The sequence below is a fragment of the Ictalurus furcatus genome, chromosome 25 (genome assembly GCF_023375685.1).
Source record: "Ictalurus furcatus strain D&B chromosome 25, Billie_1.0, whole genome shotgun sequence".
NCBI classification, from domain to species: Eukaryota; Metazoa; Chordata; class Actinopteri; order Siluriformes; family Ictaluridae; genus Ictalurus; species Ictalurus furcatus.
The window spans coordinates 17630078-17655069 of NC_071279.1; the positions used below are offsets into that span (position 1 = coordinate 17630078).

Below are 24992 nucleotides of genomic sequence, written 5' to 3' on the forward strand. Positions count from 1 at the left end.
AAAAACAAACAAACAAAAAAAGATTAGCCGCATTTACTATTCACATAGGTAACGATGGCCCGTCACGATAGCTCCTTGTGTCGGACGATATATCGTCCCGGAAATAATTGCGATAAACGATATTATTGTCATTTTAATGCCACTGATATAATGATAATATAACAGAGTAATAATGCAAGTACAGCCTTTCACAGAGTGATGAACTTTTAATACTTATATTAAATGAACTTTTAATAATAATAATAATAATAATGTCACAATGAGACGCTACTGTAATACGATACTGAGAATTCTATACGCTGTAGTTCTTCCTCGTGCGTGTTTTAGCGCGTCGTTACGGAAACAGCGTATTCACGACGTGACTTACCCGCTCTACCCTGGCGCCGTACTGAAGTTCAGCTTGGCTCATGCGTTGGCGTCGTTCAGTGCGTTGGCGAGTTGTAATATTGTGTTTATCGTGTGTAAATATCTGATTAATCTCGTGTGTGTATAGGAAGCGTTCGGGCGAGTTAATTCATTAACCCGCTAGTAAAGCGCTTCAGTTCACCGCCGTCCCGTCACCGCTCCGCTTCAGCTCACGCAGATTAAACGCCTCCTCGATCCCCCGCGTTACTGACTACGACTGGATTATCTGAAACGCTACAGCTGTTCTTTCTACATTTACCTTCTTCTAAAAACACCGTTACTGCACCGTTAATATCCGACCCGTTGTTTTCAGAGTGTTTCGATTAAAACCGCTGCTAGTGCTCGCGACACGCCTGCGACTCCGATGTGTGTTTTTATCTTAAATTCCACCGACGTTGGAAGTTTTCATCCGATTGAAGTTGGACAGCACTGGAGCGGACGAGAGGACGGAAGCGGCGCGAACGCCTAAAATGTTGGCGACGTTCATTCTTCTGTACACGAACACGCATGTGAACGCGACGGGCGATCTCGAGGTCGGTAATAACGACCGCCGTCACGTCCGTATGTCCTAGCACAAGTCCATGACGGAATTATCCAGACAGGCCTATGCATAATAATGAAATGATGAATATATAACGTATTAGGATGAGTGAAACTAGTCTAAAAGAGATTTGCAGCTGTGCTCCTGTCAGAGCTGCTGTTCTAGAGAAACAAATCAACGCCTTCTGACCAATCAGAGAACAGAATTCAGCCCAGAAAATAAATAAATACAAAAAGCAGCCTGAATATCATGGTGTACATCGTTTATTGTGAAATGTTTTCAGGTATCATGATGATATGATGTTGTTTTTATAAACATTCCTTAGTGAAAAATGGTTGTTCCTACATTCAAAGTTCCTCTTTATCCTGCATGTCGCGTGTAGTTTGTCGTTTGTGGGCGTGGCCTGTCCAGTTTGTTTTTTTTAAGCTTCTTGAGCTCAGTAGTTAACCGCAAATTACGTTGGTTTTCCTCGTTATATGCTCGTCTTCATACGAGCTCCATTCTTTCTTCGAATAGATTAGCAAAGCAAGCTAACTTTACGAGCTACAGTCGGAAGAAGCACTGACGATCTCGGCTACTTCCTACCAGCTTGATTTTCCTTCCTGATGTCTCGAATCGCATTTAATGAGAGGTCGTGTAGGACAGGATAAGAAGCTTAAGATTTTTTTGTTTTCTTCCGTGTTTGTGCGTCAAAGAGTAAATGAGAACTAATTGCAGGGGAGGAAGTAAAGGTGTGAGCGGGGAACTGAAGTACGACGCTCCATGGAATCGGTCCGAGGAACGATTCGGATTTTGTGAATCGTTTGGATTCGGTAGATAAAGGCGAGGGTTATGATTGGAGCCGGAGTACGGCTGGGAAGTGAGCGGCCGGCAGCAGAAGTCTTGGAAGAGCGCCAGATTGGCCCCAGCAGGTCGTCTCTGTTTTTTTGCCAGCCAGATACGAGCCAGGCTTTGACAAAGTGACAGGCCTTTCACAGGTCCCATGGGCCACTTTATGAAGCCGCCAAAATAGCCAAGGACATGCCAGAGTGGTCTGTTTTATGGCCTCAATTAGGAGCGGAAAAGCCATGAGGACGCTGGTCGGCGCGGGTGCGTGGGAATGATGTACGACTGCAGAGCGAAGCACACGTTAGGTTTGAGCGGGATAACGAGGGAGGCGTGAAGAGATCGATGCGCAGAGAAACGCAGGCCACTCCTTTTATTTATTTATCATCGAGCACGTTTTGAATGTGGAACGATGTTTCTGCATCGTCGAGTCCACTCGGCTCTCGATATGGCGGGCAGTATTGCACGCTCTGCCGCGTCGATATGATTTGAGCCGAGAGGACGTGACGAGGCTGCACGTGCGAGCATCACAGATGGTGCTGAGACGGGTGCGGGGGGGGGTCGAGGGTTGCGCCGTCAGTGTGTGGATGCGACCGCGCTCGGACTTCGCGCCCTTTCGGTCTGTCTGAGCGACGTCTCGCTCGTTTGTGCTCCGCAGGAGTTCCTGAGTGACAGCGAGCAGGGCCAGGCCCGATTAAACGGCGTGCTCTCCCACGGGGATCGGCTCGGCGCCGTGGTGTCCGCTGACAGGGTGGAGGCGGTCAGGGCTAAAGCCAACGCCGCCAAGGATGACTGGAGGAACCTGATGGACAACCTGAAGCAGAGAGAGACCGTTTTACAGGTACTACTCGGACAAGATGCTTAAATAAAAACAAGCAAGCATGAATATACAGCATGAATGAAACGTGCTATGAGTGATATCCTATGGGCAAACTTGGTTTTCTGCTAAATACGGGTTTTAAAATTATTGGCACCCTCACAGTTAATATTTTCTTCCTGTAGAGAGTAACAGTCTCTTCCCGATAACTTGGAAATGTTTTCATGCGCAACATTTTGAGCTGTTGCTACGACTGTGCACAGCCTTCAGGCCTGTAGCTTGAAGAAAATGAAGGCTTAGACTTAACCTGGGAATACAGAGAAATATGAATGAACATGAAACAGGTGAACACAGTCGGGTAGCAGAGCAAAGGCGGGACACGGTCGAAAGCACGTGATGTGAATTTAATGCAAAATGACGTGATGGCTGAGATTAGAAGCAGTGAGAATTTGTGGCACCAATTTATGAAATTAATGAAAACAAATATTGTGTAATGCTAATATTGTAATGATTTTAATCACGACACATTCGCAGCAATACGTGACAATATTTGAAAGCAGCAGCAGTATGATTCCTCTGGCATTGCTGCAGGGTGAAAATATTTTAGTGTGTAAGCACAATGTTAATGAAGGCACATTACCCAAAGGTACAGAAACAGAGAGGTGTGTGGCTTTTGTGTGTGTGTGTGTGTGTGTGTGTAGGGTCTGCAGTGTCAGATGCAGGAGTTCGAGGCGAGTGTGGAGCCTCTTCAGGACTGGATCAACAGAACAGAGATCAGTGTACAGGAGAGCAGCGCTCGTCTTCACGATCTCCCCGCTAAGAGACTGGAGCTGAGCAAACTGCAGGTACGGAGCGCTAATTACACCAGTGTGCTGTTAACTACAATCACACACCGTCTCTCCGCTCTCCTCTCGTTAAACACGCTTACTCAGACATCAGGAAGTCAATTGGTTCACTTAATTAGCTGTAGTGAGTAATAATTTACTGAGGGGATTTTAACATCACTAAATTTCTGCGATTTAGAGAGATTCAGAGATTCAGAGATAGTGTCAGAGTGACGATAACTGTCCTACCTCTACCTACCTACACTAAACTACCTACCTACCTACACTAAACTACCTACCTACCTATACTAAACTACCTACATACACTAAACTACCTGCCTACCTACACTAAACTACCTACCTACCTACACTAAACTACCTACCTACACTAAACTACCTACCTACCTACACTAAACTACCTACCTACACTAAACTACCTGCCTACCTACACTAAACTACCTACCTACCTACACTAAACTACATACCTACACTAAACTACCTACCTACCTATACTAAACTACCTAAATACACTAAACTACCTGCCTACCTACACTAAACTACCTACCTACACTACACTAAACTACCTACACTAAACTACTGACCTACACTAAACTACCTACCTACACTACACTAAACTACCTACATACACTAAACTACCTACCTACCTACACTAAACTACCTACCTACACTAAACTACCTACCTACCTATACTAAACTACCTACATACCTGTACTAAACTACCTGCCTACCTACACTAAACTACCTGCCTACCTACACTAAACTACCTACCTACCTACACTAAACTACCTACCTACAGTAAACTACCTACCTACACTAAACTACCTACCTACCTACACTAAACTACCTACCTACACTAAACTACCTGCCTACCTACACTAAACTACCTGCCTACCTACACTAAACTACCTACCCACATACACTAAACTACCTACCTACACTAAACTACCTGCCTACCTACACTAAACTACCTACCTACCTACACTAAACTACCTACCTACACTAAACTACCTACATACACTAAACTACCTACCTACCTACACTAAACTACCTACCTACACTAAACTACCTGCCTACCTACACTAAACTACCTACATACACTAAACTACCTACCTACACTAAACTACCTGCCTACCTACACTAAACTACCTGCCTACCTACACTAAACTACCTACATACACTAAACTACCTACCTACCTACACTAAACTACCTACATACACTAAACTACCTACCTACCTACACTAAACTACCTACCTACACTAAACTACCTACCTACACTAAACTACCTACCTGTGTCTTTCTGTAGAGATTGTTCGAGCAATGTTAGTAATAAAGTCTAGTAATAAAGGAAGTAGCAGAGTCTCTGTGGTGTGTTTCTGTGTCTTCTGTTTCTAAATGTTTCCACTCTGATCATTTTTATCCTCTTCTCCATCTCCATAAAAAGTCAACATGTTCTTATTTTAGAACGTAAGAGTGCTGTTATCCTGATTCCCACTGACTCTTAGCTCGACTGCTCACCGCAAAACTCCTTTCGAGAGTTTAACGTTGCCATCAGACACCTTAATGAGACACGCTGGGATGAATGAACTAGGCAGCGGGGATGCTAACTTTTGAGCTTGCCGATAAAGACAGCTGCTGACCGAGAATCAGTCGCTGTAATATTTACTCTGTGTGTTTGGGGAAATAAAATGTAAAAACACGCATCGTTTTACTGTGCAAAAACAAGGGGGATGCTAACTTTTACACTGTGTACAGTATTATAGCAATCAGGGCATCCATTTGGACATGGTATGCGTTGCTATAGAAACAGGAGGATGAACATCTCTGAGTTTTCATCTAGTAATTACTCTGATTCTGAAAGGAAACACTATTATTAAGAGAAAAAAAAAGTTGAATGAACGAGTTAGCCGTGGGGTTTAATGGGATTAGCGTTCGATTTGAACGGTTTAATAAAGGTCCCTCTCTGTACGAGATAATCAAATCTCAGTGTTGATTCTGCCGAGTCAGACGTCTTACTCCGTAAAGGATTAGACTCGGATGTAATTAATTGCGGTTTGAGAGAGCTTTGTCTCCATCAGACCTCAAAAGACCCACGATAAAGAGATTCTCACGTACAAGATGGATAACGTCTTTAGAAAATCATTTCTATTTTCAGCTCTTCGGCCGTTGTCTTTCTTTTCTCATTCTTTTAATCTCTTTATGCATCCGACAAAGATTTCCCAGTCTGTTTAGTCTGTGTAGTGTTGTATTTTCTTCTTTTTTATCTAAAGAAGCAGGAAGATGCCTACTCTGTACTTCCTGTGGTCGCTCGTACTGCACGTTAGAGGTCGAGCGATAATGGATTCGACCAATACCGATAACTCGGGCGGGACCTACCTGCTGATAGCCGATTAATCAACTGATACCGAATGAAAAAAATATTGCTGAATTTTATTACAAAAATAAACCGGACTGTACTGTGAAAATGCACTGAACTTTTTTTTTTTTTTTTTTTTACATGAAATCAATATTAATATATATTAACTAGTAATAAATATCAACGTCAATAAATGATATACAAAAAAGTAACTCTCCGAATGACAAACACAAATAGAGACGTCCAAAATGAATCAAAAACACTTCAAATAACACGGCAAAATTGGTCAGCGAAAGTTTTCATTTCGCCTCTAGAGGCCGCTCTCGTACTGTATAACGACTGCGGACGCTTCTCAGCCGCTCCCGCAACCGGGGAAAATTAACGGTGTGGATTGAAGTGTTTTCTGTCGTAGCTCATGTTTGGTGTTTACAGAAAAATTCCCGAAATGTGAAATCCAACACACACGGGTGCTATTACTTTTCATTATCGACGTGCTGAAGACAAAACCTTGCTACATTAGTAATCTTGTCTCGTTTGATCTCTTTGATGTGTCGCCTTTTGGTAATATTTTGTGTCCGATATTGTTCACCGTATGCACCTTCTTATCTCCTGTCTCGTCCCTCGTTTCCCTCCGTGTCCGGCTGAGCAGTCGGTGTTGGAGGAGATGGGCTCCATGGAGTCGGAGCTGGGAACGCTGAGAGAGCGAGCTCACAGCCTGTGGGAAGGTCAGGCCGCTGGCAAAGGCTTCGTGCACCGGGTCTGTCAGCTCGCTGCGCGCTACCTGGCCCTGAGCAACCGCACTAAGGTAAGGAGTTTCAATCCTGCACACGCACACGTTCATGCTAACACGTCTGTGTAGGCTTCCTCACCGTGTAGTGAAATTCAGACCTCGGGCGCAGCTACCGACGCTAATCCTGTGCTGTTCAAATGACCCGAGCATGCAGTTTGCCTAAAACAAAAAACGTCTCTCGGTTATGAGCGATTTCGATTAAAGCCCGTTCTTATCGAGTGATATCCTCTCGAGCGAGGAGCAGTATCAAGTCCGGCACCTCTGTCTGATCATTTGATGTAATCATGATAGTGCTGAAATTTGTTGTTGTTGTTTTTTTTGTTTTCTGTGGCGAGTGTTTGTGTTTTTTGCTGCTGCTGCAGAACACCGCTGACCTTTAAACCTGCGTTTGTTGGTTTGTTCTCTGCGTTCTCATTATCGCCCCATGTGATTTATTACACTCTCATCAGAGGAATGCACTTTAGGCAGAAAGTCTAAACCAGTCCACCCTCACGAGTCCGTGCTTGATTTCTAATGTTGTTTCCTAATTGTTTCCTAATGCTGGTCTCGTGAGAACACCATCAATGAGATTTGTTGAAAAGACAATGGCCACTGCCATGAGGCCTGATTTTCTAATTCCGGGTGCGCTGTTACAGTTCGACTCCGGATACGGCCAAGAAGCCAACGAGGATGCTAAGTTAATACGGTTCCTCACGTGTAATGTTGTTGGAGATAGGGGAACTTTTCATTCATCGAGGCAGAAAGTTCCCCTCAGAAAGTTTTTCTTACTCCAGGGCATCTCCGTTCACGTCTCTAATGTTTCCCCGTCTGGAAATATGACGTCATGTAGGGGTTCTGTCACTGTCTACTGGGATTTTGTATTCACAGCGTGTATCATCTCCTAGACCGGTTTTCATATAATAACAACAGGAAGTTTCATTTTTAGTCCACCATTCAAGGAATTTTTCAGGCAGGAAAAATCACAGAAGTGTACGGAATACTGAGGCGTACGGAATACTGAAGTCAAGGGAATACTGAAGCATAAAGAATACTGAAGTGAAGGGAATACTGTAGTGAAGGGAATGCTGAAGTGAAGGGAATACTGAAGCATATGGAATACTGAAGTGAAGGGAATACTGAAGTGATGGGAATACTGAAGCATATGGAATACTGAAGTGAAGGGAATACTGAAGTGAAGGGAATACTGAAGCGAAGGGAATGCTGAAGGGAAGGGAATGCTGAAGCATATGGAATGCTGAAACGAAGGGAATGCTGAAGCGAAGGGAATACTGAAGCGAAGGGAATACTGAAGCGAAGGGAATACTGAAGTGAAGGGAACACTGAAGGGAAGGGAATACTGAAGCATAGGGAATGCTGAAGTGCAGGAAATGCTGAAGTGAAGGGAATACTGAAGCAAAGGGAATGCTGAAGTGAAGGGCATACTGAAGTGAAGGGAACACTGAAGCATATGGAATACTGAAGCGAAGGGAATACTGAAGTGAAGGGAATACTGAAGCGAAGGGAATACTGAAGCGAAGGGAATACTGAAGCGAAGGGAATGTTGAAGCGAAGGGAATGTTGAAGCGAAGGGAATGCTGAAGGGAAGGGAATACTGAAGCGAAGGGAATACTGAAGCGAAGGGAATGCTGAAGCGAAGGGAATGCTGAAGCGAAGGGAATGCTGAAGCGAAGGGAATACTGAAGCGAAGGGAATGTTGAAGTGAAGGGAATGCTGAAGCGAAGGGAATACTGAAGTGAAGGGAATGCTGAAACATATGGAATGCTGAAACGAAGGGAATACTGAAACGAAGGGAATGCTGAAGCGAAGGGAATACTGAAGGGAAGGGAATGCTGAAGCATATGGAATGCTGAAATGAAGGGAATGCTGAAGCGAAGGGAATACTGAAGCATTTGGAATACTGAAGCGAAGGGAATACTGAAGCGAAGAGAATACTGAAGTTAAGGGAACACTGAAGGGAAGGGAATACTGAAGCGAAGGGAATATTGAAGCGAAGAGAATACTGAAGTGAAGGGAACACTGAAGGGAAGGGAATACTGAAGCGAAGGGAATATTGAAGCGAAGGGAATACTGAAGTGAAGGGAACACTGAAGGGAAGGGAATACTGAAGCGAAGGGAATATTGAAGCGAAGGGAATACTGAAGTGAAGGGAACACTGAAGGGAAGGGAATACTGAAGCATATGGAATACTGAAGTGCAGGGAATGCTGAAGTGCAGGAAATGCTGAAGTGAAGGGAATACTGAAGCAAAGGGAATGCTGAAGCATATGGAATACTGAAGTAAAGGGAATGCTGAAGTGAAGGGAATACTGAAGTGAAGGGAATACTGAAGCGAAGGGAATACTGAAGCGAAGGGAATGTTGAAGTGAAGGGAATGCTGAAGTGAAGGGAATACTGAAGTGAAGGGAACACTGAAGCATATGGAATACTTAAGTGAAGGGAATACTGAAGCGAAGGGAATACTGAAGTGAAGGGAACACTGAAGCATATGGAATACTGAAGTGAAGGGAACACTGAAGGGAAGGGAATACTGAAGCATATGGAATACTGAAGTGCAGGGAATGCTGAAGTGCAGGAAATGCTGAAGTGAAGGGAATACTGAAGCAAAGGGAATGCTGAAGCATATGGAATACTGAAGTAAAGGGAATGCTGAAGTGAAGGGAATACTGAAGTGAAGGGAATACTGAAGCGAAGGGAATACTGAAGCGAAGGGAATGTTGAAGCGAAGGGAATGCTGAAGCGAAGGGAATACTGAAGTGAAGGGAACACTGAAGCATATGGAATACTGAAGTGAAGGGAATACTGAAGCATATGGAATACTGAAGTGAAGGGAACACTGAAGCATATGGAATACTGAAGTGAAGGGAACACTGAAGCATATGGAATACTGAAGTGAAGGGAACAAAGAAGTGTAACGAATACTGAAGTGTAAAGAAACCTAAGTGTATAAAATCCTTAAGTGTAAAGAATACTAAAGTTAAGGAAACACTGAAGTGTACGGAACACCGAAGAGCATGGAATCTCGAAGTGTTCGGAATACTGAAGTGCACAGAGTTGCATTCGTCATGTCTACATTTTCATTTCATACTATCAATCAGCTAAAAAAAACTTACCTATTTCTTACCTGACCTCCACAGGAGAAGGTCTCCAGAGTGGAGCGTGTAGTGGGGGAGCATCAGCTCTTCTCCCAGGGCTTACAGGAACTTCAGAGCTGGGTTTCAGAAGCCCGGCAGATCCTCGAGACCTGCCGAGCTCCCACCGCTGACAAGAGCGTGCTGCTTACCAGAATGAGCCAGCTCGAGGTACTGGTGCTCTTCACACATCCAGACGTTTCCGAGCATATTTCCAGCATGGAAAAATGCTGATCCCGATTATGGAGCGTAGCACTGTGGTATCATACTAACGTTGCTTATGAGCTCAGTGATGTGACAGGATAAACTCATTGACCTGAACCTGTCACAGTTCATATGATATGCTAATTATCATGTTGCACGAGCATCTCCGGAGTCACACCAGTCTTTATTCATCTGCATTACCGAGCATGATGAAGCTAATCCACAGAGCATGCTAGGCTAGTTAGTAAGTGAGCCAACACTAGCTATGACTGGCTTTTTTTCGTTTTCTTTTTTAAAGAGGAACAATCCTAAGAACCCTTCAAGATGCAAAGCGTATGATGTGTCGGAGTCCTGGTCACATTACTGGAGATGTTTTGATATTGTGAGTACAGTAGTCAGTAGTCGTCTTGTTGGCGTTTCAGGAGCTGTTGGCGGCACGCCAGGAACGGGAGATCCAGCTGAAGATGCTCATCACCAGAGGAGAAGCGGTGCAGAGGAACACCTCGGCCGAGGGGGTACCTGTGGTTCGGAAACAGATCCAGGACCTGAAAGACTCCTGGGACTCGCTTCTCTCCGCCTCGATTCAGTGTAAAAGGTCTGGAGTTGACCGTCACATGACTTTAGTCCTGTCGCAGTTATTACAGGTTATATCATAACGCTTCGAGTTCTCGATTCTGATTGGTCAGGAGGTGATTAATGTTAACGCTCTAAATAATCATCCTAAAACGTTTTGATCGTTTCCATAGTAACAACTTACAGAGAGACTTGTACGGCGAGCGCTCTCTCTTTCTTTTGTGTATGTATATATATATATATATATATATATATATATATATATATATATATATATGTGTGTATATGTATATTTATATATGTATAATGGATGCTCCAGGACATTACATGTAACCATAAATGGATAAAAATGCAACATATCTTCTTTTTTTAAAATAAATAAATAAATAAATAAACAAACGTAAGCGTTGACATATCGCTGTGGTGTAAAAGGAATAAAACACTGGGACGTGGTGTACTGATTATTTTCCAGTAGCAGCAGGTACCCAAGTGTATTATTCCTCCTTAATTCAGTATTTTTCTGAATTACAGGCTGTCACGTGTGAAGGAACCGTTTTGGCAAGAAGATAATATTGTTAGGGGGAATTTTTACAGATCGAGTCCGTTATTTTATTTATTTGTGTATTTCACCAACACAACCGTTCCTTGCGTCATATTTTTAACGTTAATAAATTCTATATAAACGCGTCATTACACTACTCTCAACACAAAAGACATCATTATCGCGAAGTCTGCGGATTCGTGTCCGTACAGTACGACGTGACACGCTGAGGCACGTTGACTGGCGTGAACAATCCGGGTTCGTCCGGTCATATTAAAAGGGGGGTTTTTTTTTCCCTGAAAGTCGGTGCATGTGCGTTTGTGAGTAGCAGGTGAGAGAGTGTTTATTTATTGGCTCCCCCCTGTGCGTGTTGTATTCGCAGCCAGCTGGAAGGCGCGTTGTCTCACTGGACCAGCTATCAGGAGGACGTGAGCCAGTTCGAGGGCTGGCTGGAACGAGTGGAGGAGAGTCTGGGGAACTCGGATAAACACTACACCGAGATGAGGGAGAAGACGGCGAATTTACGCAAGGCGAAGGTGCCCCATGCAGTGCTGCGTGTCCAGGACGGAGAGCAATAAAAATCCATTCGTATACAATAATAAATATCCCGGTATTCGTAGCACGTAGAGTTTCATACCCAGGTACCGTCGAGTTCTCGTTTCTGATTGGTCAGAAGGTCTAATCGAGCCGTTTTCGATCGGCTGCAGATGACAGGCTTGTGATATAGAGTATGTAGAACGCACTCGTTCTAATACGTTCCTGTTTCTATAGTAACGGCTAATTCAGAGGGACTTGCACGCAATCGAAGCCTAAAAATAAACAAATCTTGTTGGTGTTTAACAAAGAAAAATGTATAATCATTGACTTTTTTTTTCTGTAGGGTGTTGTTATTTAAATGTTTACGGAAGGAGTCATCAAGACTTTGGGAAGCATGATAGTTGCGGGGTTTTTTCACACACACATACAGAGAGAGAGAGAATGAGTTTGGTGAGGGAATGACGTGTTTCTGACGTAAGTGAGAACAGGAAGTAACTTGTTCTGCGCACGTACAGTACGTGGATTAAAAAGTACGCCGTGTCCTTCTTTAATCAATAAAATATATTAGTCATTGTTGATATAAATCGCTGTGGTATAAGAGGAATAAAACACTCCCGGACACACCGTTATAGGAAAACAATCAATCTGTGGGTTATAACAGGAACGGTGTTGAGTATTTTCCTACAACAGCGCGACATGAAGTGTTGTATTTCCTATATAATATAGTGTATAAAGGATTTTACTTAAACAGTGAGGTGTGTATTGGTCTAAACAGAACGCCTTGATGATGCGTATTGATATTGATACGTATTTCCGACAGCTGCTTTATGAGGAAGTGCTGAGTCACACGAGCCTGTTGGAGACCATCGCCACGAAGGGCTCCAACCTCCCCGAGCACTCGGCCACTCAGCAGGAGGTACAGAAGCTCAGCGAGCAATACGGAGCGATCAAGGACAAAGCCAAGGTATGTCTACGAAACGAACTGAGGATGAAAATCAGAGTGCGCTTCGGTGTAAAACGTGTTCTCGTGGCGTTTCAGGCCGCTGTCGGGAAGGCGGAAGAGCTGGTCCTGGTCCATCAGGAGTACCAGCGAGGTCTGCACATGTTCGAGGACTGGCTGGAACAGGAGCAGAGCAACCTGGGTCTCCTTTCACCCCTGGATGGGGATGTGAACACACTGGAGAAGACCCTGAAAGATCTGCACGTGAGTGCGGTATAAAAGGGAACATAAAAGCGCTCTTCTCGTCTCCTCGTCGTCTCGTCGACGTCTTCGGGTTGTTTTTTTTTCCCCACAGATGCTCCAGTCACGTTGCTCCGAGGGCCACGCCTTGCTGAAGTCAGCTCTGTCCAGCCGGGAGCGGGTGATCCCTTGGGGCGTCCCTCAGATCGAGGACAGGGCGTTGGAGACGGCGCAGAGAGAGTGGCAGGCGTATCAGGACAGGCTGGAGAACACTCGAGCCAGCCTGGAGCAGACGCTCGTCAGACTGCAGCAGCTGGAGGGACGCTTCCAGAGCCTGGACCAGTGGCTGGTAGACATCGAGCTCAAAGTCAGGCTGAGGAGCCACAGACGCTCCGATTGTGCTGCTAAAGATCTCCAGCTACATCAGCTGCTGGTAAGGAGGAGAGAGACGTGTACAGCGTAACACTACGTTCATGCTAGCAGGTGGCAAGTTGCTTGTGTCGCTTGTGGGCGTGGCCTGTCCATGTTTTACATATGGAATTTTTGTGTTTTTGAAAACTTGGGTGCCAAAATTAAATGCAGGACAGCATCTCACCAAAAACGAAAACTAAAAGCTACTAGTGAAAGACAGCTCAGTAATCCAGCTCTACACCTGGCAGAGGAGCACACAGGAGGTAAACAGACAAACTAATGAAGCTGAACAAGCAACAGGTGAGAATAATTAACTACCATGGCAACGAGCTCATGAGAACAGGAAGCACTGACCTTATAAGGAAGGTGAAGGAGAAACCGAGCTGGAGCACAGATTATGAAGAGTAAACAAGAATCAGGACAGAAGTGGCCTCGGTGCAGTGATATCAGTTCACACACCTTTAATCAGCGCCATCCTTTCTTCTCTTTCTTCTCTTTCTTTCTGTCTTTGTTTTCTTTCTCTCAGTAAAACTGTAGAACTTTATCTTGATGATAATAATAACAACAACAACAAAGAAAAATAATAATTGATATATTACAGTAATTATGCTTTTATGCTTTCAATTATTGTGTATTTTGTTATAGATATAATTATATATAAAGTATATAAAATAAAGATAATCTCTCGTTTTGTCTGTCTGTCTTTCTGTCTCTTTCTGTCTGTCTATCTCTGTCTCTCTTTCTGTTTCTGTCTGGCTCTCTTTTTCTCTCTGTCTTTCGGTTTCTGTCTGTCTGGCTCTCTTTTTCTCTCTCTCTTTCGGTTTCTGTCTGTCTGTCTGGCTCTCTTTTTCTCTCTCTCTCTTTCTGTTTCTGTCTGTCTGTCTGGCTCTCTTTTTCTCTCTCTCTTTTGGTTTCTGTCTGTCTGTCTGGCTCTCTTTTTCTGTCTCTCTTTCGGTTTCTGTCTGTCTGTCTGGCTCTCTTTTTCTCTCTCTTTCTGTTTCTGTCTGTCTGTCTGGCTCTCTTTTTCTTTCTCTCTTTCGGTTTCTGTCTGTCTCTCTATCTATCTGTTTTTTCTCTCTCTTTCTGTCTGTCTGTCTCTCTATCTATCTTTCTTTTTCTCTCGCTCTCTCTTTCTGTTTCTGTCTGTCTCCATCTGTCTCTTTTTCGCTCTCTGTTTTTCTCTCTCTTTCTGTTTCTGTCTGTCTGTCTCTTTTTATCTCTCTCTCTTTTTCTCTCTCTCTTTCTGTTTCTGTCTGTCTGTCTCTCTATCTATCTCTGTTTTTCTCTCTCTTTCTGTCTGTCTGTCTCTCAATCTATCTTTCTTTCTCTCTCTCTCTTTCTGTTTCTGTCTGTCTGTCTCCATCTGTCTCTTTTTCTCTCTATCTCATCGTCTCGCTCTCTCCTTTTCTGTCTTTTTGTCTCCCTGTCTCTCCCTCTCTTTTCCTCTGCCTGTCTGTCTCTCTATCTTGCCGTCTCTCTCTCTCTCTTTGTCTGTCTGCTTGTCTGTCTCTTTTTCTCTCTATCTCATCGTCTCGCTCTCTCCTTTTCTGTCTGTCTTTTTGTCTCTATCTCTCTCCCTCTCTTTTCCTCTGCCTGTCTGTCTCTCTCTCCCTCTCTTTGTCTGTCTGCTTGTCTTTCTGTCTCGTTCTCTTGTCCTCTCTCTGTCTCTCTCTCTGTCTCTCTGTCTCTCTCTCTCTCTCTCAGCAGTGGCAGGTGGAGGCAGTACAGAAGCAGTGTGAGATGGAGGCTCTGAGTGCTTTAGCTCAGCAGGTTGTGGAAGACGCCCATGTCAGCGCCCGGGTCAGCGCCCGGGTCACTCAGCTCACCACCCGCTACCACGCCCTCCTCCTGCGCATACAGGTCAGGAAAAACAATGCTTGACGATCGTTTCAACAACTGGGAAGTTGGAGCTCAGAAATGTCATTTTCCACCTCCTTTGAGTGTTCGAGCTACAAAGCGGAAAAAAAGAGACCGTCCCGAGTTCCCGGGCCGTTTTGAAATAGTTGAACTGAGTTATGACGTTTATTGGTGTGTCGCGTGAGTTACTCTGCTATTGGCTGGAGGCAAAACTAATCTCAGCGCCAGAAAGATGTAAACATAAACCTGAAATAAATAAAGAATGTTTTTAGCAGTATTGCCTAGAGCATACGTTCTCGACCGATTGATTTATGATGTATTTCATGTATACAGGCCTGATGTATGGAATATGTAATGATAATTCCTTGGATTATTATTATAATAATTATAATTATTATTATTGCGTCATTCACGTGGATGCTCGTCTTCAGCCTTTATGTTACATTCTAAAAATCAAAAATAAACCCATATTTGAGTGGCATGCTTATGGTGTCTAGCTACAAACGCTACAAAATACAATATCCGTCATATGTTTTGCTAGAACGTAAGTCGGAACTAACTCGACTTGTGATTCGAGACGGCGCTAGATGTAGTTTTAAACGGATAACGATTACAAATGCCTGTTCTTTAATAAATCAAACTCGTAAAACTGGCAAATCGCTGTGGTGTAAGAGGAATAAAACACTTTTGGTTTCAGGACTGTTTTACAGAGAGGTAAACCGTCACACCGCTTTATCACACCACCCTGTTGTTGATTACTTTCCTGTAACAGCACAACACAGAGTGTTTTATTTCTCAATTATGTGACGAGTTGTAAAAAAAAAAAAAAAAAAAAAAAAAAAAAAAGGCTTAATAATAATCTGATTAAATGCGCACTGCATCACTCAGTGCGTTTACATGGACAACAATAATCCGATATTAACCCGATTAAGACGATACTCTGATTAAGAAACTAGCATGTAAACAGCAGTTTATAATGGCCTTAATCCAATTAAGGTCATACTCGGAGTAAACACAACTCGAATTAAGACGTGTGGCGTACTCCTGTTTTAGTCGCATTATGGACGTGTATTACAGACATGTACACACCTTAATCACACTATTAACGTCGTGCGAGAGTTTTCACCGCATTTTGCGACAGGACACGTACACACCCGGCAGCGCTCGACCGTTTTACGGCAAACAAGAGAACACGGCTGCGTCCCAAACGGCGTACTTGCCTACTATAGGCCTGTAGTAGGAGAAATACGTGTATCTCAGCTACTATATAGACGGTAAGTACGCGGTTTGGGACGCAGAAACGGCTTCAAGCGGTCGTCTATTTGCACGTACAGCATGACAAATAATTAACCGCACTTGAAGCGTTCGTAAAAAATTTAAATAAAAACAGCCAAAACTGTATACGGTACCATAATGAAGACCAACTGTACGTCGATACGTGAAATTCTGGAGGGACGTCGGACGGCGTGACGCGGTGACGTAATGACGTGTGACGTTAATCCGTCTGTGTTCTCTAACATGTAAAACGGGTACATGAAAGGAGTATCGTAAAAGCGACTCATGTAAGCACCTTAATCAGAATATCGTCTTATTCAGAATAAGCTCCATAGTTAGATTGCTGCTGTCCGTGTAAACGTCGTCACTAGATGTATAATTTGCAGAATTAAGACGGATAATGTGACGTGTGAGGATACAAACCTAGACGAATACTATACGTGTGTGTGTGTGTGTGTGTGTATGTATGTTAGTTATTATGTAAACATCTCTGTCTCTGTGAATCCTGCTATTACTGACTAACCGCTGCTTCTGCTGCAAGCACACGGTGATGAGTGTAATTTCTCATCTGTCTAAACTCTGGAAATTGTCCAGCCTGCGAAAAACAACCCCCTTCTGTCTGTCACAGTAGACACCCCACCCCCCCACCCCACACCCCACACCCCCCCCGTGTTGCTCTGATATAAAGATGGAAAAAAAAAACAAAACGAATAAGTAAAAAATAAAATAAATAAATAAATGGAAAGCTAAATCATCGTACAAGTCTTACGCTTGTCATTAAACGATAAAGGAGGCGTTCTTTTACTTCCGCTGCCGTGGCAACAGCCGAAGAGGATTTTGTTCTTTTATACCTGCGGTAATGCGTTTTTCCTCCTCTGTAACACACTCGCGCTCACACCCCATCCACCCACCCCGCACGTTAGAGGTGTGTGTAATTATTCAGCGAGAAATGACAGGCTGCCACATGCGCTGCAGTCGAGAGCTGCTGATAGGTGTGTGCGTGCGTGTGCGTGCGTGTGTGTGTGTGTGCGTGCGCGTGTGCTTAATTGGAGTCGAGAGCCAGGGCATCTGGATTTCACCGTGAAGTGCTTTATAAGGCATGACAGGAACAAAAATGAAAGATCAACAACGATTCTCTCAAGAAAACAGCGGGGAAAATTCCGCATTTGAGTCACGTCGGCTTCCCGAAGCTCGGTGAACGATCGTACGTATGTCCTCGGCTGAAAAACACGCTTCCCTCACGTCCATCGGGAAAATCTACCCGGTCCCTATTAACACAGGTTTATGTTATGAAATGATCGTGACGGAATCATTGTGCCTGTAGATGTGGAGTATGATCATAAAAAAATATATAAAAAATGTTTTAATCTGTAAGAGACGATCAAAGGTTCTCGTACTGTTCTGCATTTACGCAGGAGACCATCCGACAGCTCCAGGAGGAGCTGAGGAGCATCGGGGAAGCTCAGGACGCTCTCAGGACCTTCTCCGATTGGCTGAGTGCGACGACGTCGGGTTTTAAGGCAGCCAGCGAAAGCGAGCAAGCCCCGGACCGGGCGTCTCTGGAGAGAAAGATGAAAAAGCTGGAGGTATTGGGCTGGGAATACACACACACACACACACACACACACACACGTGTGCGCACACACACACACGTGAGCAACCTACAGTGCAGAGATAAATGGACTGTCAGAGAGTTAATAGCTGCTGTATTCCTGAGCAATTTGTCATTGATTTAATTCTCCTCTTATACGACATGACTTTGGTGAGGACTTTGGTTTAAAGCGTCCAGTAACAAAGCCGACCGGATTGGCCTTCTGCTACTTTTAAAGCAGCGGTTCGCAAAATGAAGGGGCTGCAGGAAGCCCTCCGAAACCGGATCTCTAACTCCCGTGATGAATTCAAAACCTTTTCTGAATGAACATTTTGTTTGTTTGTTTTTCGCACCACGCCCGTGTTAACTCTCAAACCAGCTCCACGTGGCTCCGATTACATTTTACCGTTTCACTTTAACAATGCCCCAAATATATAAACTCGTTTAAATGACAAAAAAAAGAAATGTTCACTTATATCAGATAGTGTTGCGGGGTTTTTTTTTCCCCCTTTAAGTAGTTTTTGCCTACATATTGAAAAATGAATTAAATTTTGAGAGCCCTCCGATGGTGACCTTCACCGTGCCATGTGACTGCAGAAAAGGACGTGGAAACAACACTTCCTGGTCATGTGACATGGCTTTTTTTTTTGTGTTATGTCAAAGCTAAAGCCGCTTTTTTCCAGTTACATAGCAAAATAATAGTTTTGTATTATTACCTTTTTTTCCTTCCCCTTTATTTATTTATTTATTTATTTTTAAATATTGCCGTATGGCAGCGCTACACAGTAAAAGGATTAAAGTCGCTTTCTTCATTCTGATGTTTGACATGAACACTGGCTGAAGCTCTCGACCTGTGTCTGCATGATTTCATGCGTTGTGCTGCCGCCACACGATTGGCTGATTTAGATAACTGCACGAACGTGCAGGTGTACAAGTGTTCCTAATAAAGCGGACGGTAATCCAGGAGTCCCGAAACTAGCGGGTCGCTGATTGAGGCTCGTGAGAGAAGAAGCGTTTTGTATTTTGAACCGTTTCTGCGAGCCTGTGTTTAAAATGAAGAGCGTCCGTGCCTCAAATCGCATACTCGCGTACTCTCTTCTAGATTAGCGTCATCGGACGCGAATGTCCGCCGGCGTTCCTGTTACGCTTTTAAAAACCTCTCGCGTCGCCCCTACCAAAACCTGCCCCGTTTGAGCGCCGGTGTGTTTTTTTTTTTTTTTTTTTTTAATTTGATTTTTCCAGCTCCGTAGACATTTTAGAGCGTGAAGGCAGGGTTTTCGATCCGATACGCGGTTCATGACGGCAGTCACGACGACGGCGGAAAGTTTCGGAAGAGAAGCGGAGCTCGTCGGGGCGTTTTAAGGTGACACGACGTCGATATCCGTCATGTAGGCGGTGCTGCAGATTCGTTGATTAGATCACTGTGTATGTTTTGCGTGTGAGTAAACGTACGAGGTTACACCGGGATTTATATTTAGTGGAAGGAAAGGAAAAGAGAAGGCACGTTCTCTCACTGCTGCTTCACAAAAGGCATTGATTCTGGTCTCACACTCACACAAACACTTGTGTTATTGGGGCCTCTGTGGGCCTGGCACAGTTCTGTATGTATGTCTGTTTGAGGTCTTGTGTGTGTGTGTGTGTGTGTGTGTGTGTGTGTGTGGGTTGGTGCGGGGGGGGTGAGTGAGGCGAAGCATGCAGCAGGGTATTGATTATATCTTTATGAAGATAGAGCACAAATAACGTCGGGGAGTGTGGAGACGGTTCAGTGTCCTCCTGCAACACACACACACACACACACACACACGCTGTGATAGAGGAGATGAAGGAGCGGTGTGTCTGTGTAACCTGCTGGCACAGACAGTGTAATTGATGCGATGCCCTCACTGCGTCAGTACGACACAACCCACCCTCTCTCGCTCTCTCGCTCTCTCTCTCTCTCTCGCTCTCTCTCTCTATCTCTCATCAACCGTGTCACTCATGTACACGTCTTATCTAGCCCCGACTCGTCACATAATCCATCTTCATCAGAACACGCGGTGTCCAGGACCACGTTTCCTCTCTCCACACACACACACACACACACACTCATTTTACATTTATATCACATGATACCGTACATGGTGAATATTCTAATTTACAGCGCTGTGCGATTCTGATTGGTCAGATGGTGTCGATTCATTTTCTCTGACGGTACCGCGGCTGCATACGACAGGTTTATATGTCCGTTATCGTTTCTATAGCAACAGCGTACGCAGGGAGCCGGACGCCGAGCGTAATCGAAGGATAACGATGGAACGACGACGACAACAGATAAACGGTGGATAAGGTGCCGTGTATTTAAGACTTGGGGAAGGAGTCTCCGGTGTCAGAGGAGTTTACGTGACACGCGTTGTTGTTAAGTGATATTAAGTTAAAGCGAGGCTGGTGAGGGGACGACGTTTATAGCTGCTGTAGCATAAGTGAGAACAGGAACTAGCTTGTTTCACGGACGATATTGATATTTCCCCCTGCGTGATTAATTCAATATCCGAAATCAGAAATCTCGAATTCAGTACCTCCTTAAAAGCGCTGCATGCGTCTGAAACTGTGCTTCGTGTATGGAAAGCGTGTTCAATTTCAGCGCTTTTACATTTGAAGCTTCTCAGGCTGGAGCAGGCTGGTCTTTCATCCTCATGTGAATTTGGAGCTGGCGCACGCCAAGAGACGAGTCATTCTGCTGAAAATATATACATTTAAATAAATAATAAGTGCAAATAGGCGTTTCAAGGTTTTGAACAAATTAATGACTCATTCATTAAAGTCTTAAAACTTAATACTACATTTAACATTTAAGACACCTGAACAAATGACCTTCTCACTGTAAGTCAGTCTTCTACTGTTCTTTCTTTATGCTCTCACTCACTCTCTCTCTCGCTCTCTCTCACTCGCTCTCTCTCTCACTCTCTCTCTCACTCTCTCTCACTCACTCGCTCTCTCACTCTCTCTCTCTCTCACTCACTCTCTCTCTCTCTCACTCTTGCTCTCTCTCTCGCTCTCTCTTGCTTGCTCTCTCTCTCACTCTCTCACTCTCGCGCTCTCTCTCTCTCACTCTTGCTCGCTCGCTCTCTCTCTCTCACTTGCTCTCTCTCTTGCTCTCTCTCCCTCACTTGCTCTCTCTCTCGCTCTCTCTCTCACTCGCTCTCTCTCTCACTCTCGCTCTCACTCTCTCTCACTCTTGCGCTCTCTCTCTCACTCACACTCTCTCTCTCGCTCTCTCTCTCACTCTTGCTCTCTCACTCGCTCGCTCTCTGTCACACGCTCTCTCTCACTCATTCGCTATCACTCACTCTCTCTCACTCGCTCTCTCTCACTCTTGCTCTCTCTCTCTCTCTCACTCGCTCTCTCTCTCTCTCTCACTCACTCTCTCTCTCTCTCTCTCGCTCTCTCTCTCGCTCTCACTCACTCTCTCGCTCGCTCACTCTCTCTCTCTTGCTCTCTCGCTCTCTCTCTCTCACGATCTCTCCCTATCTCTCTGCTCGATCTGTCGCTTTTTGCTCGTCATTAAAGAGCCGAGTCTTCTCATGTCTTAGCGCTACAGCTAAATCCCGGTGTTAGCGCCAGGGGCCCATTAGGCTCTGCTCTTTGTTGAGACAGCAGACTCGTATCACATCGAGACGCCTCCAGATTAGACGTACAGTTCAGGCTGATGAAGCAGGAGCGAGGGAGGGGAGGGGTTTGGGGGCGTATAGGGGGGCGAACCCTGCTGTGGTGGCCCTGTTTAAGGCTCGGTAATTGGGTCTTCCTCTCATATCTCGTGCTGAATCCTCACAACTCTTTCTCTCTCTCTCTCTCACACACACACACACACACACACTTCAAAGCGTCCTTGAGGGAAGTCCACCTCAGAAGAGAGCGCTCATCACTCAGCGCCCGGCGAGCGTAGAGAAGATTTCAGTACCGCGTGGAATCAATAAGCGTTTCCTCTGTTTATTCCTTTCGAGTTTTGCTATGAAATGTTTGAACGTTTAGAGGTCAGGAAGTGACTTGTTCTGTGGACAGTAAACAACATTAACTACAAGCGCATAAAAAGTAGGACGTCATTCTTTAATTTAAAAAAAAACACCAACGTTGTGATTGTTTACAAGTTGCTCCAGTATAAGAGGAATAGCACACTTCGCCGCATGCGGTTATCGGAAAATAAATAATAAGTAGCGCTGCCGATCACACCATCACACCTGTCGCTGATTATTTTCCAATAACCGCACGTCCCTAAGTGTTTTATTCCTTACTTAAATCTGCGAAATACGCCTTTATAGATGCTGGTGTAGATGTCAATAATGCGCTTCTCAAAAACGACCCGTTTTTATTTATTAAAGAGAGACATGTCCTGAGTTTTTATCCATTTATAGCTACATAGAATGTCATGGAAGGTCCACGAAGCACGTTCCTGTTCTCAGTAGTGTTACTGCACCTGTAAACAGTTGTCCTCTCTTTTCCTTAACACAAAATAAACTTGTGTTACTCGTCGTGTTACCGAGAAACCCGAAAGCCCTCTGACTTACAAAGGCGCTGACACTGGAGACTCCTTCCATAAATGTTAAATAAACATGTTCTTACTTATAAAAAAATAAAACAAAACTGACCCATGACGACGCACGTTATGCATGCGCTTGAGCTGTTGCTATAGAAACGTATTAAAAGGTGCGCTTCGATATAAACGTGGGATTTGCACCTGCACTACTCCTACCGTCCGAACGCGAATCCACACCTTCTGACCCGTCAGCGGTGCTGAAGTGTTTTATCTACGAGTGTGATCCGTACTCGCGCACACTTCTTTCAGTCTCTACAGCGCGATGTGGACGAAGGCCACGCCCTGTTTAAGACCCTCTGCGAGAAAGCGGAGCAGGCCGTCTCCTTCCTGGACGACAGCGGAGCGTGTAAGATGGAGAGGGAGGTCCAGGAGAGCCGATCTCGGCTAGAAGAGCTCGGCCTGGGGTTACGAGCCGAGCACGGCGCCACGGAGAAGAGCACCATGCTTTATAAAGAGTTTCAGGAGCGTTATAAGACCCAGCTGCAGTGGCTGAGAGAGACCCGAGCGCTGCTCGGCTCGTCTGCAGAACCCAAAGCGGAGCTCTACCAGAGAAAAGCCCAGCTGGCGAAGTACAAGGTAAAAAAAAAAAAAAAAGTTATTTGTATAATTTTTTATGGATACATTCATAACATGTTATAATGCCTTCATAGTTATAATAATAATAATAATTATAATTATTATTATTAGGGTTAGCACCGGTAAGGTATTGTAGAAATACCTGTTAATCCCTCTTCTGTTAATCATTTGTTAAAGAAAAAAAACCTCTCCATGAGCATGTTATAATGCGTTCATAAGCCTTTATACACGTTATTATAATTCTTTATGAAAAATTAGCTGGAGTGTTCATGTGAACATGCTACATTATAGACTCTAAACTGTAATTCCTTTACAGACATAAAACCTGACAGTGTGTATAACGCCTTATGAACGCATTATAACATGCTAGGAATGTATTCATAGGTCAGTTGCCCTGTGCTACATATGCCCTTTTTAAACAGTGTTGACCAAAAAGAAAAATCCAGACATCCAGGCGCTCGGTTTCTTCTGTTGTGGTGTTATCATGCGTTACGAACACTACTTATATAATATATCATATACGTGTATTGAAAAACTCTTATCATGCTGACAGTTCATACCGATAGCTATAGAGCGAAAAGGGTTATGAAGTGTGTGTATGTGATTCCTTATAACTATGACCTTGAGTGTGTGGTGATTAGCGTGATTAGCGTGATTTACGTGATTAACGTGGTTAACGTGCCAGGTGATGGAGCAGTCTCTGCTGTCCCGGGACTCGGCTCTGAGTGCCATGATGGAGAAAGGGAAGATCCTGCTGTCTCTCCTCCACTCTCCCTCCATCACGGAGAACATGGACAGACTGCAGAGCGACTATCGGGAGCTGTGTAACACCGCGAGGGTGAGGCAAGCTCACACACAGACGGAGGAAAAACAGCACGTCATTCATTATATATCGTTATATCTGGGGTTTAAAAAAAAAAAAGTTGCTATGGCAACAGTGACAGCTTGGAAAACAGTGGGTATTTTGAAGAGAAGGTAAAAAAATTAATCAAATATAAAACAACTTACCATATATATATATATATATATATATATATATATATATATATATATATATATATATATATATATAAACTGTGTATATATAAGGTAAATTTAACGCTTTCAGACGTACATGTCACCGTTTCTTCAGACCCAGGTGCAGAAGCTGGAGGCTCATGTAAAGAAACAGGAAGAGTATCACACCGAACTCCAGGAAGTGGAACGGTGGCTGCTGCAGATGTCCAGCCGGATGGTGACCCCTGACCCCACTCCGGGCGGCGGGCTGGAGGCAGCAACGCAACAGCTGGCCAGACACAAGGTGATCAGTTATAGTCATACAGATGCTAAGATGAACGCAAACACACACACACACCCACACACACACTCACACACACACACAGTGAAAGATGGTTTATGTAAGGTCTGTATAAAGGTGTAATTGTTTTGCCGGACCACACAAGCTCACGTGAGGAAGTCACTATAGTTTTTTTGTACAGTAGGGGGCGCTGTAGAGCTGCAGTCTGCCCCATGAGTGTGTTAATAATCTTTAGAATGATTAACACCAGTGTGTATTACAGTCTACAGTCTCATCAGGTTTAACGTGGTGTATTGGGACATGTCTGTCTGTCTCTTTGTCTGCTATCTGTCTGACAGTCTGTCTGTCTGTGTTTCACTCTATCTCTCTTTCTGTCTATCTGTGTGTCTGTCTCTTTGTCTGGCTGTTATCGGTCCATCTGTTTCTGTCTGTCTGTCTGTCTGTCTCTGTATCTGTCCATCCGTCTGTGTCTTAGTCTTTCTTGGTATCTCTATGTCTGCCTGTCTGTCTGTTTGTCTGTATCTGTGTCTGTCCCTTTAAGTCTTTCTGTCTGTATATCTCTGTGTCTGTCTCTTTGTTTGTCTTTCTGTGTGTCTGTCGGCCTCCCTTTCTGTCTGTGTGCCACGCTTTCTCTCTCGCTCTCGCTCTGTCTGTCTGTCTGTCTGTCTTTCTGCCT

The 24992-nt window shown here is 44.3% G+C and overlaps 1 protein-coding gene across 1 annotated transcript in view; it reads left to right on the forward strand.

Annotated features, from left to right (window-relative positions):
* Positions 1-24992, forward strand: part of syne1a (spectrin repeat containing, nuclear envelope 1a) — a 208734-nt gene that overhangs the window by 98333 nt on the left and 85409 nt on the right. The window contains 14 exon segments of the mRNA XM_053614917.1: positions 2430-2612; positions 3290-3433; positions 6437-6592; positions 9711-9875; positions 10331-10503; positions 11405-11558; positions 12380-12523; positions 12599-12763; positions 12855-13172; positions 14855-15010; positions 17698-17868; positions 22693-23019; positions 23705-23857; positions 24152-24319. Coding sequence (XP_053470892.1) covers positions 2430-2612; positions 3290-3433; positions 6437-6592; positions 9711-9875; positions 10331-10503; positions 11405-11558; positions 12380-12523; positions 12599-12763; positions 12855-13172; positions 14855-15010; positions 17698-17868; positions 22693-23019; positions 23705-23857; positions 24152-24319 — 2577 coding nt within the window.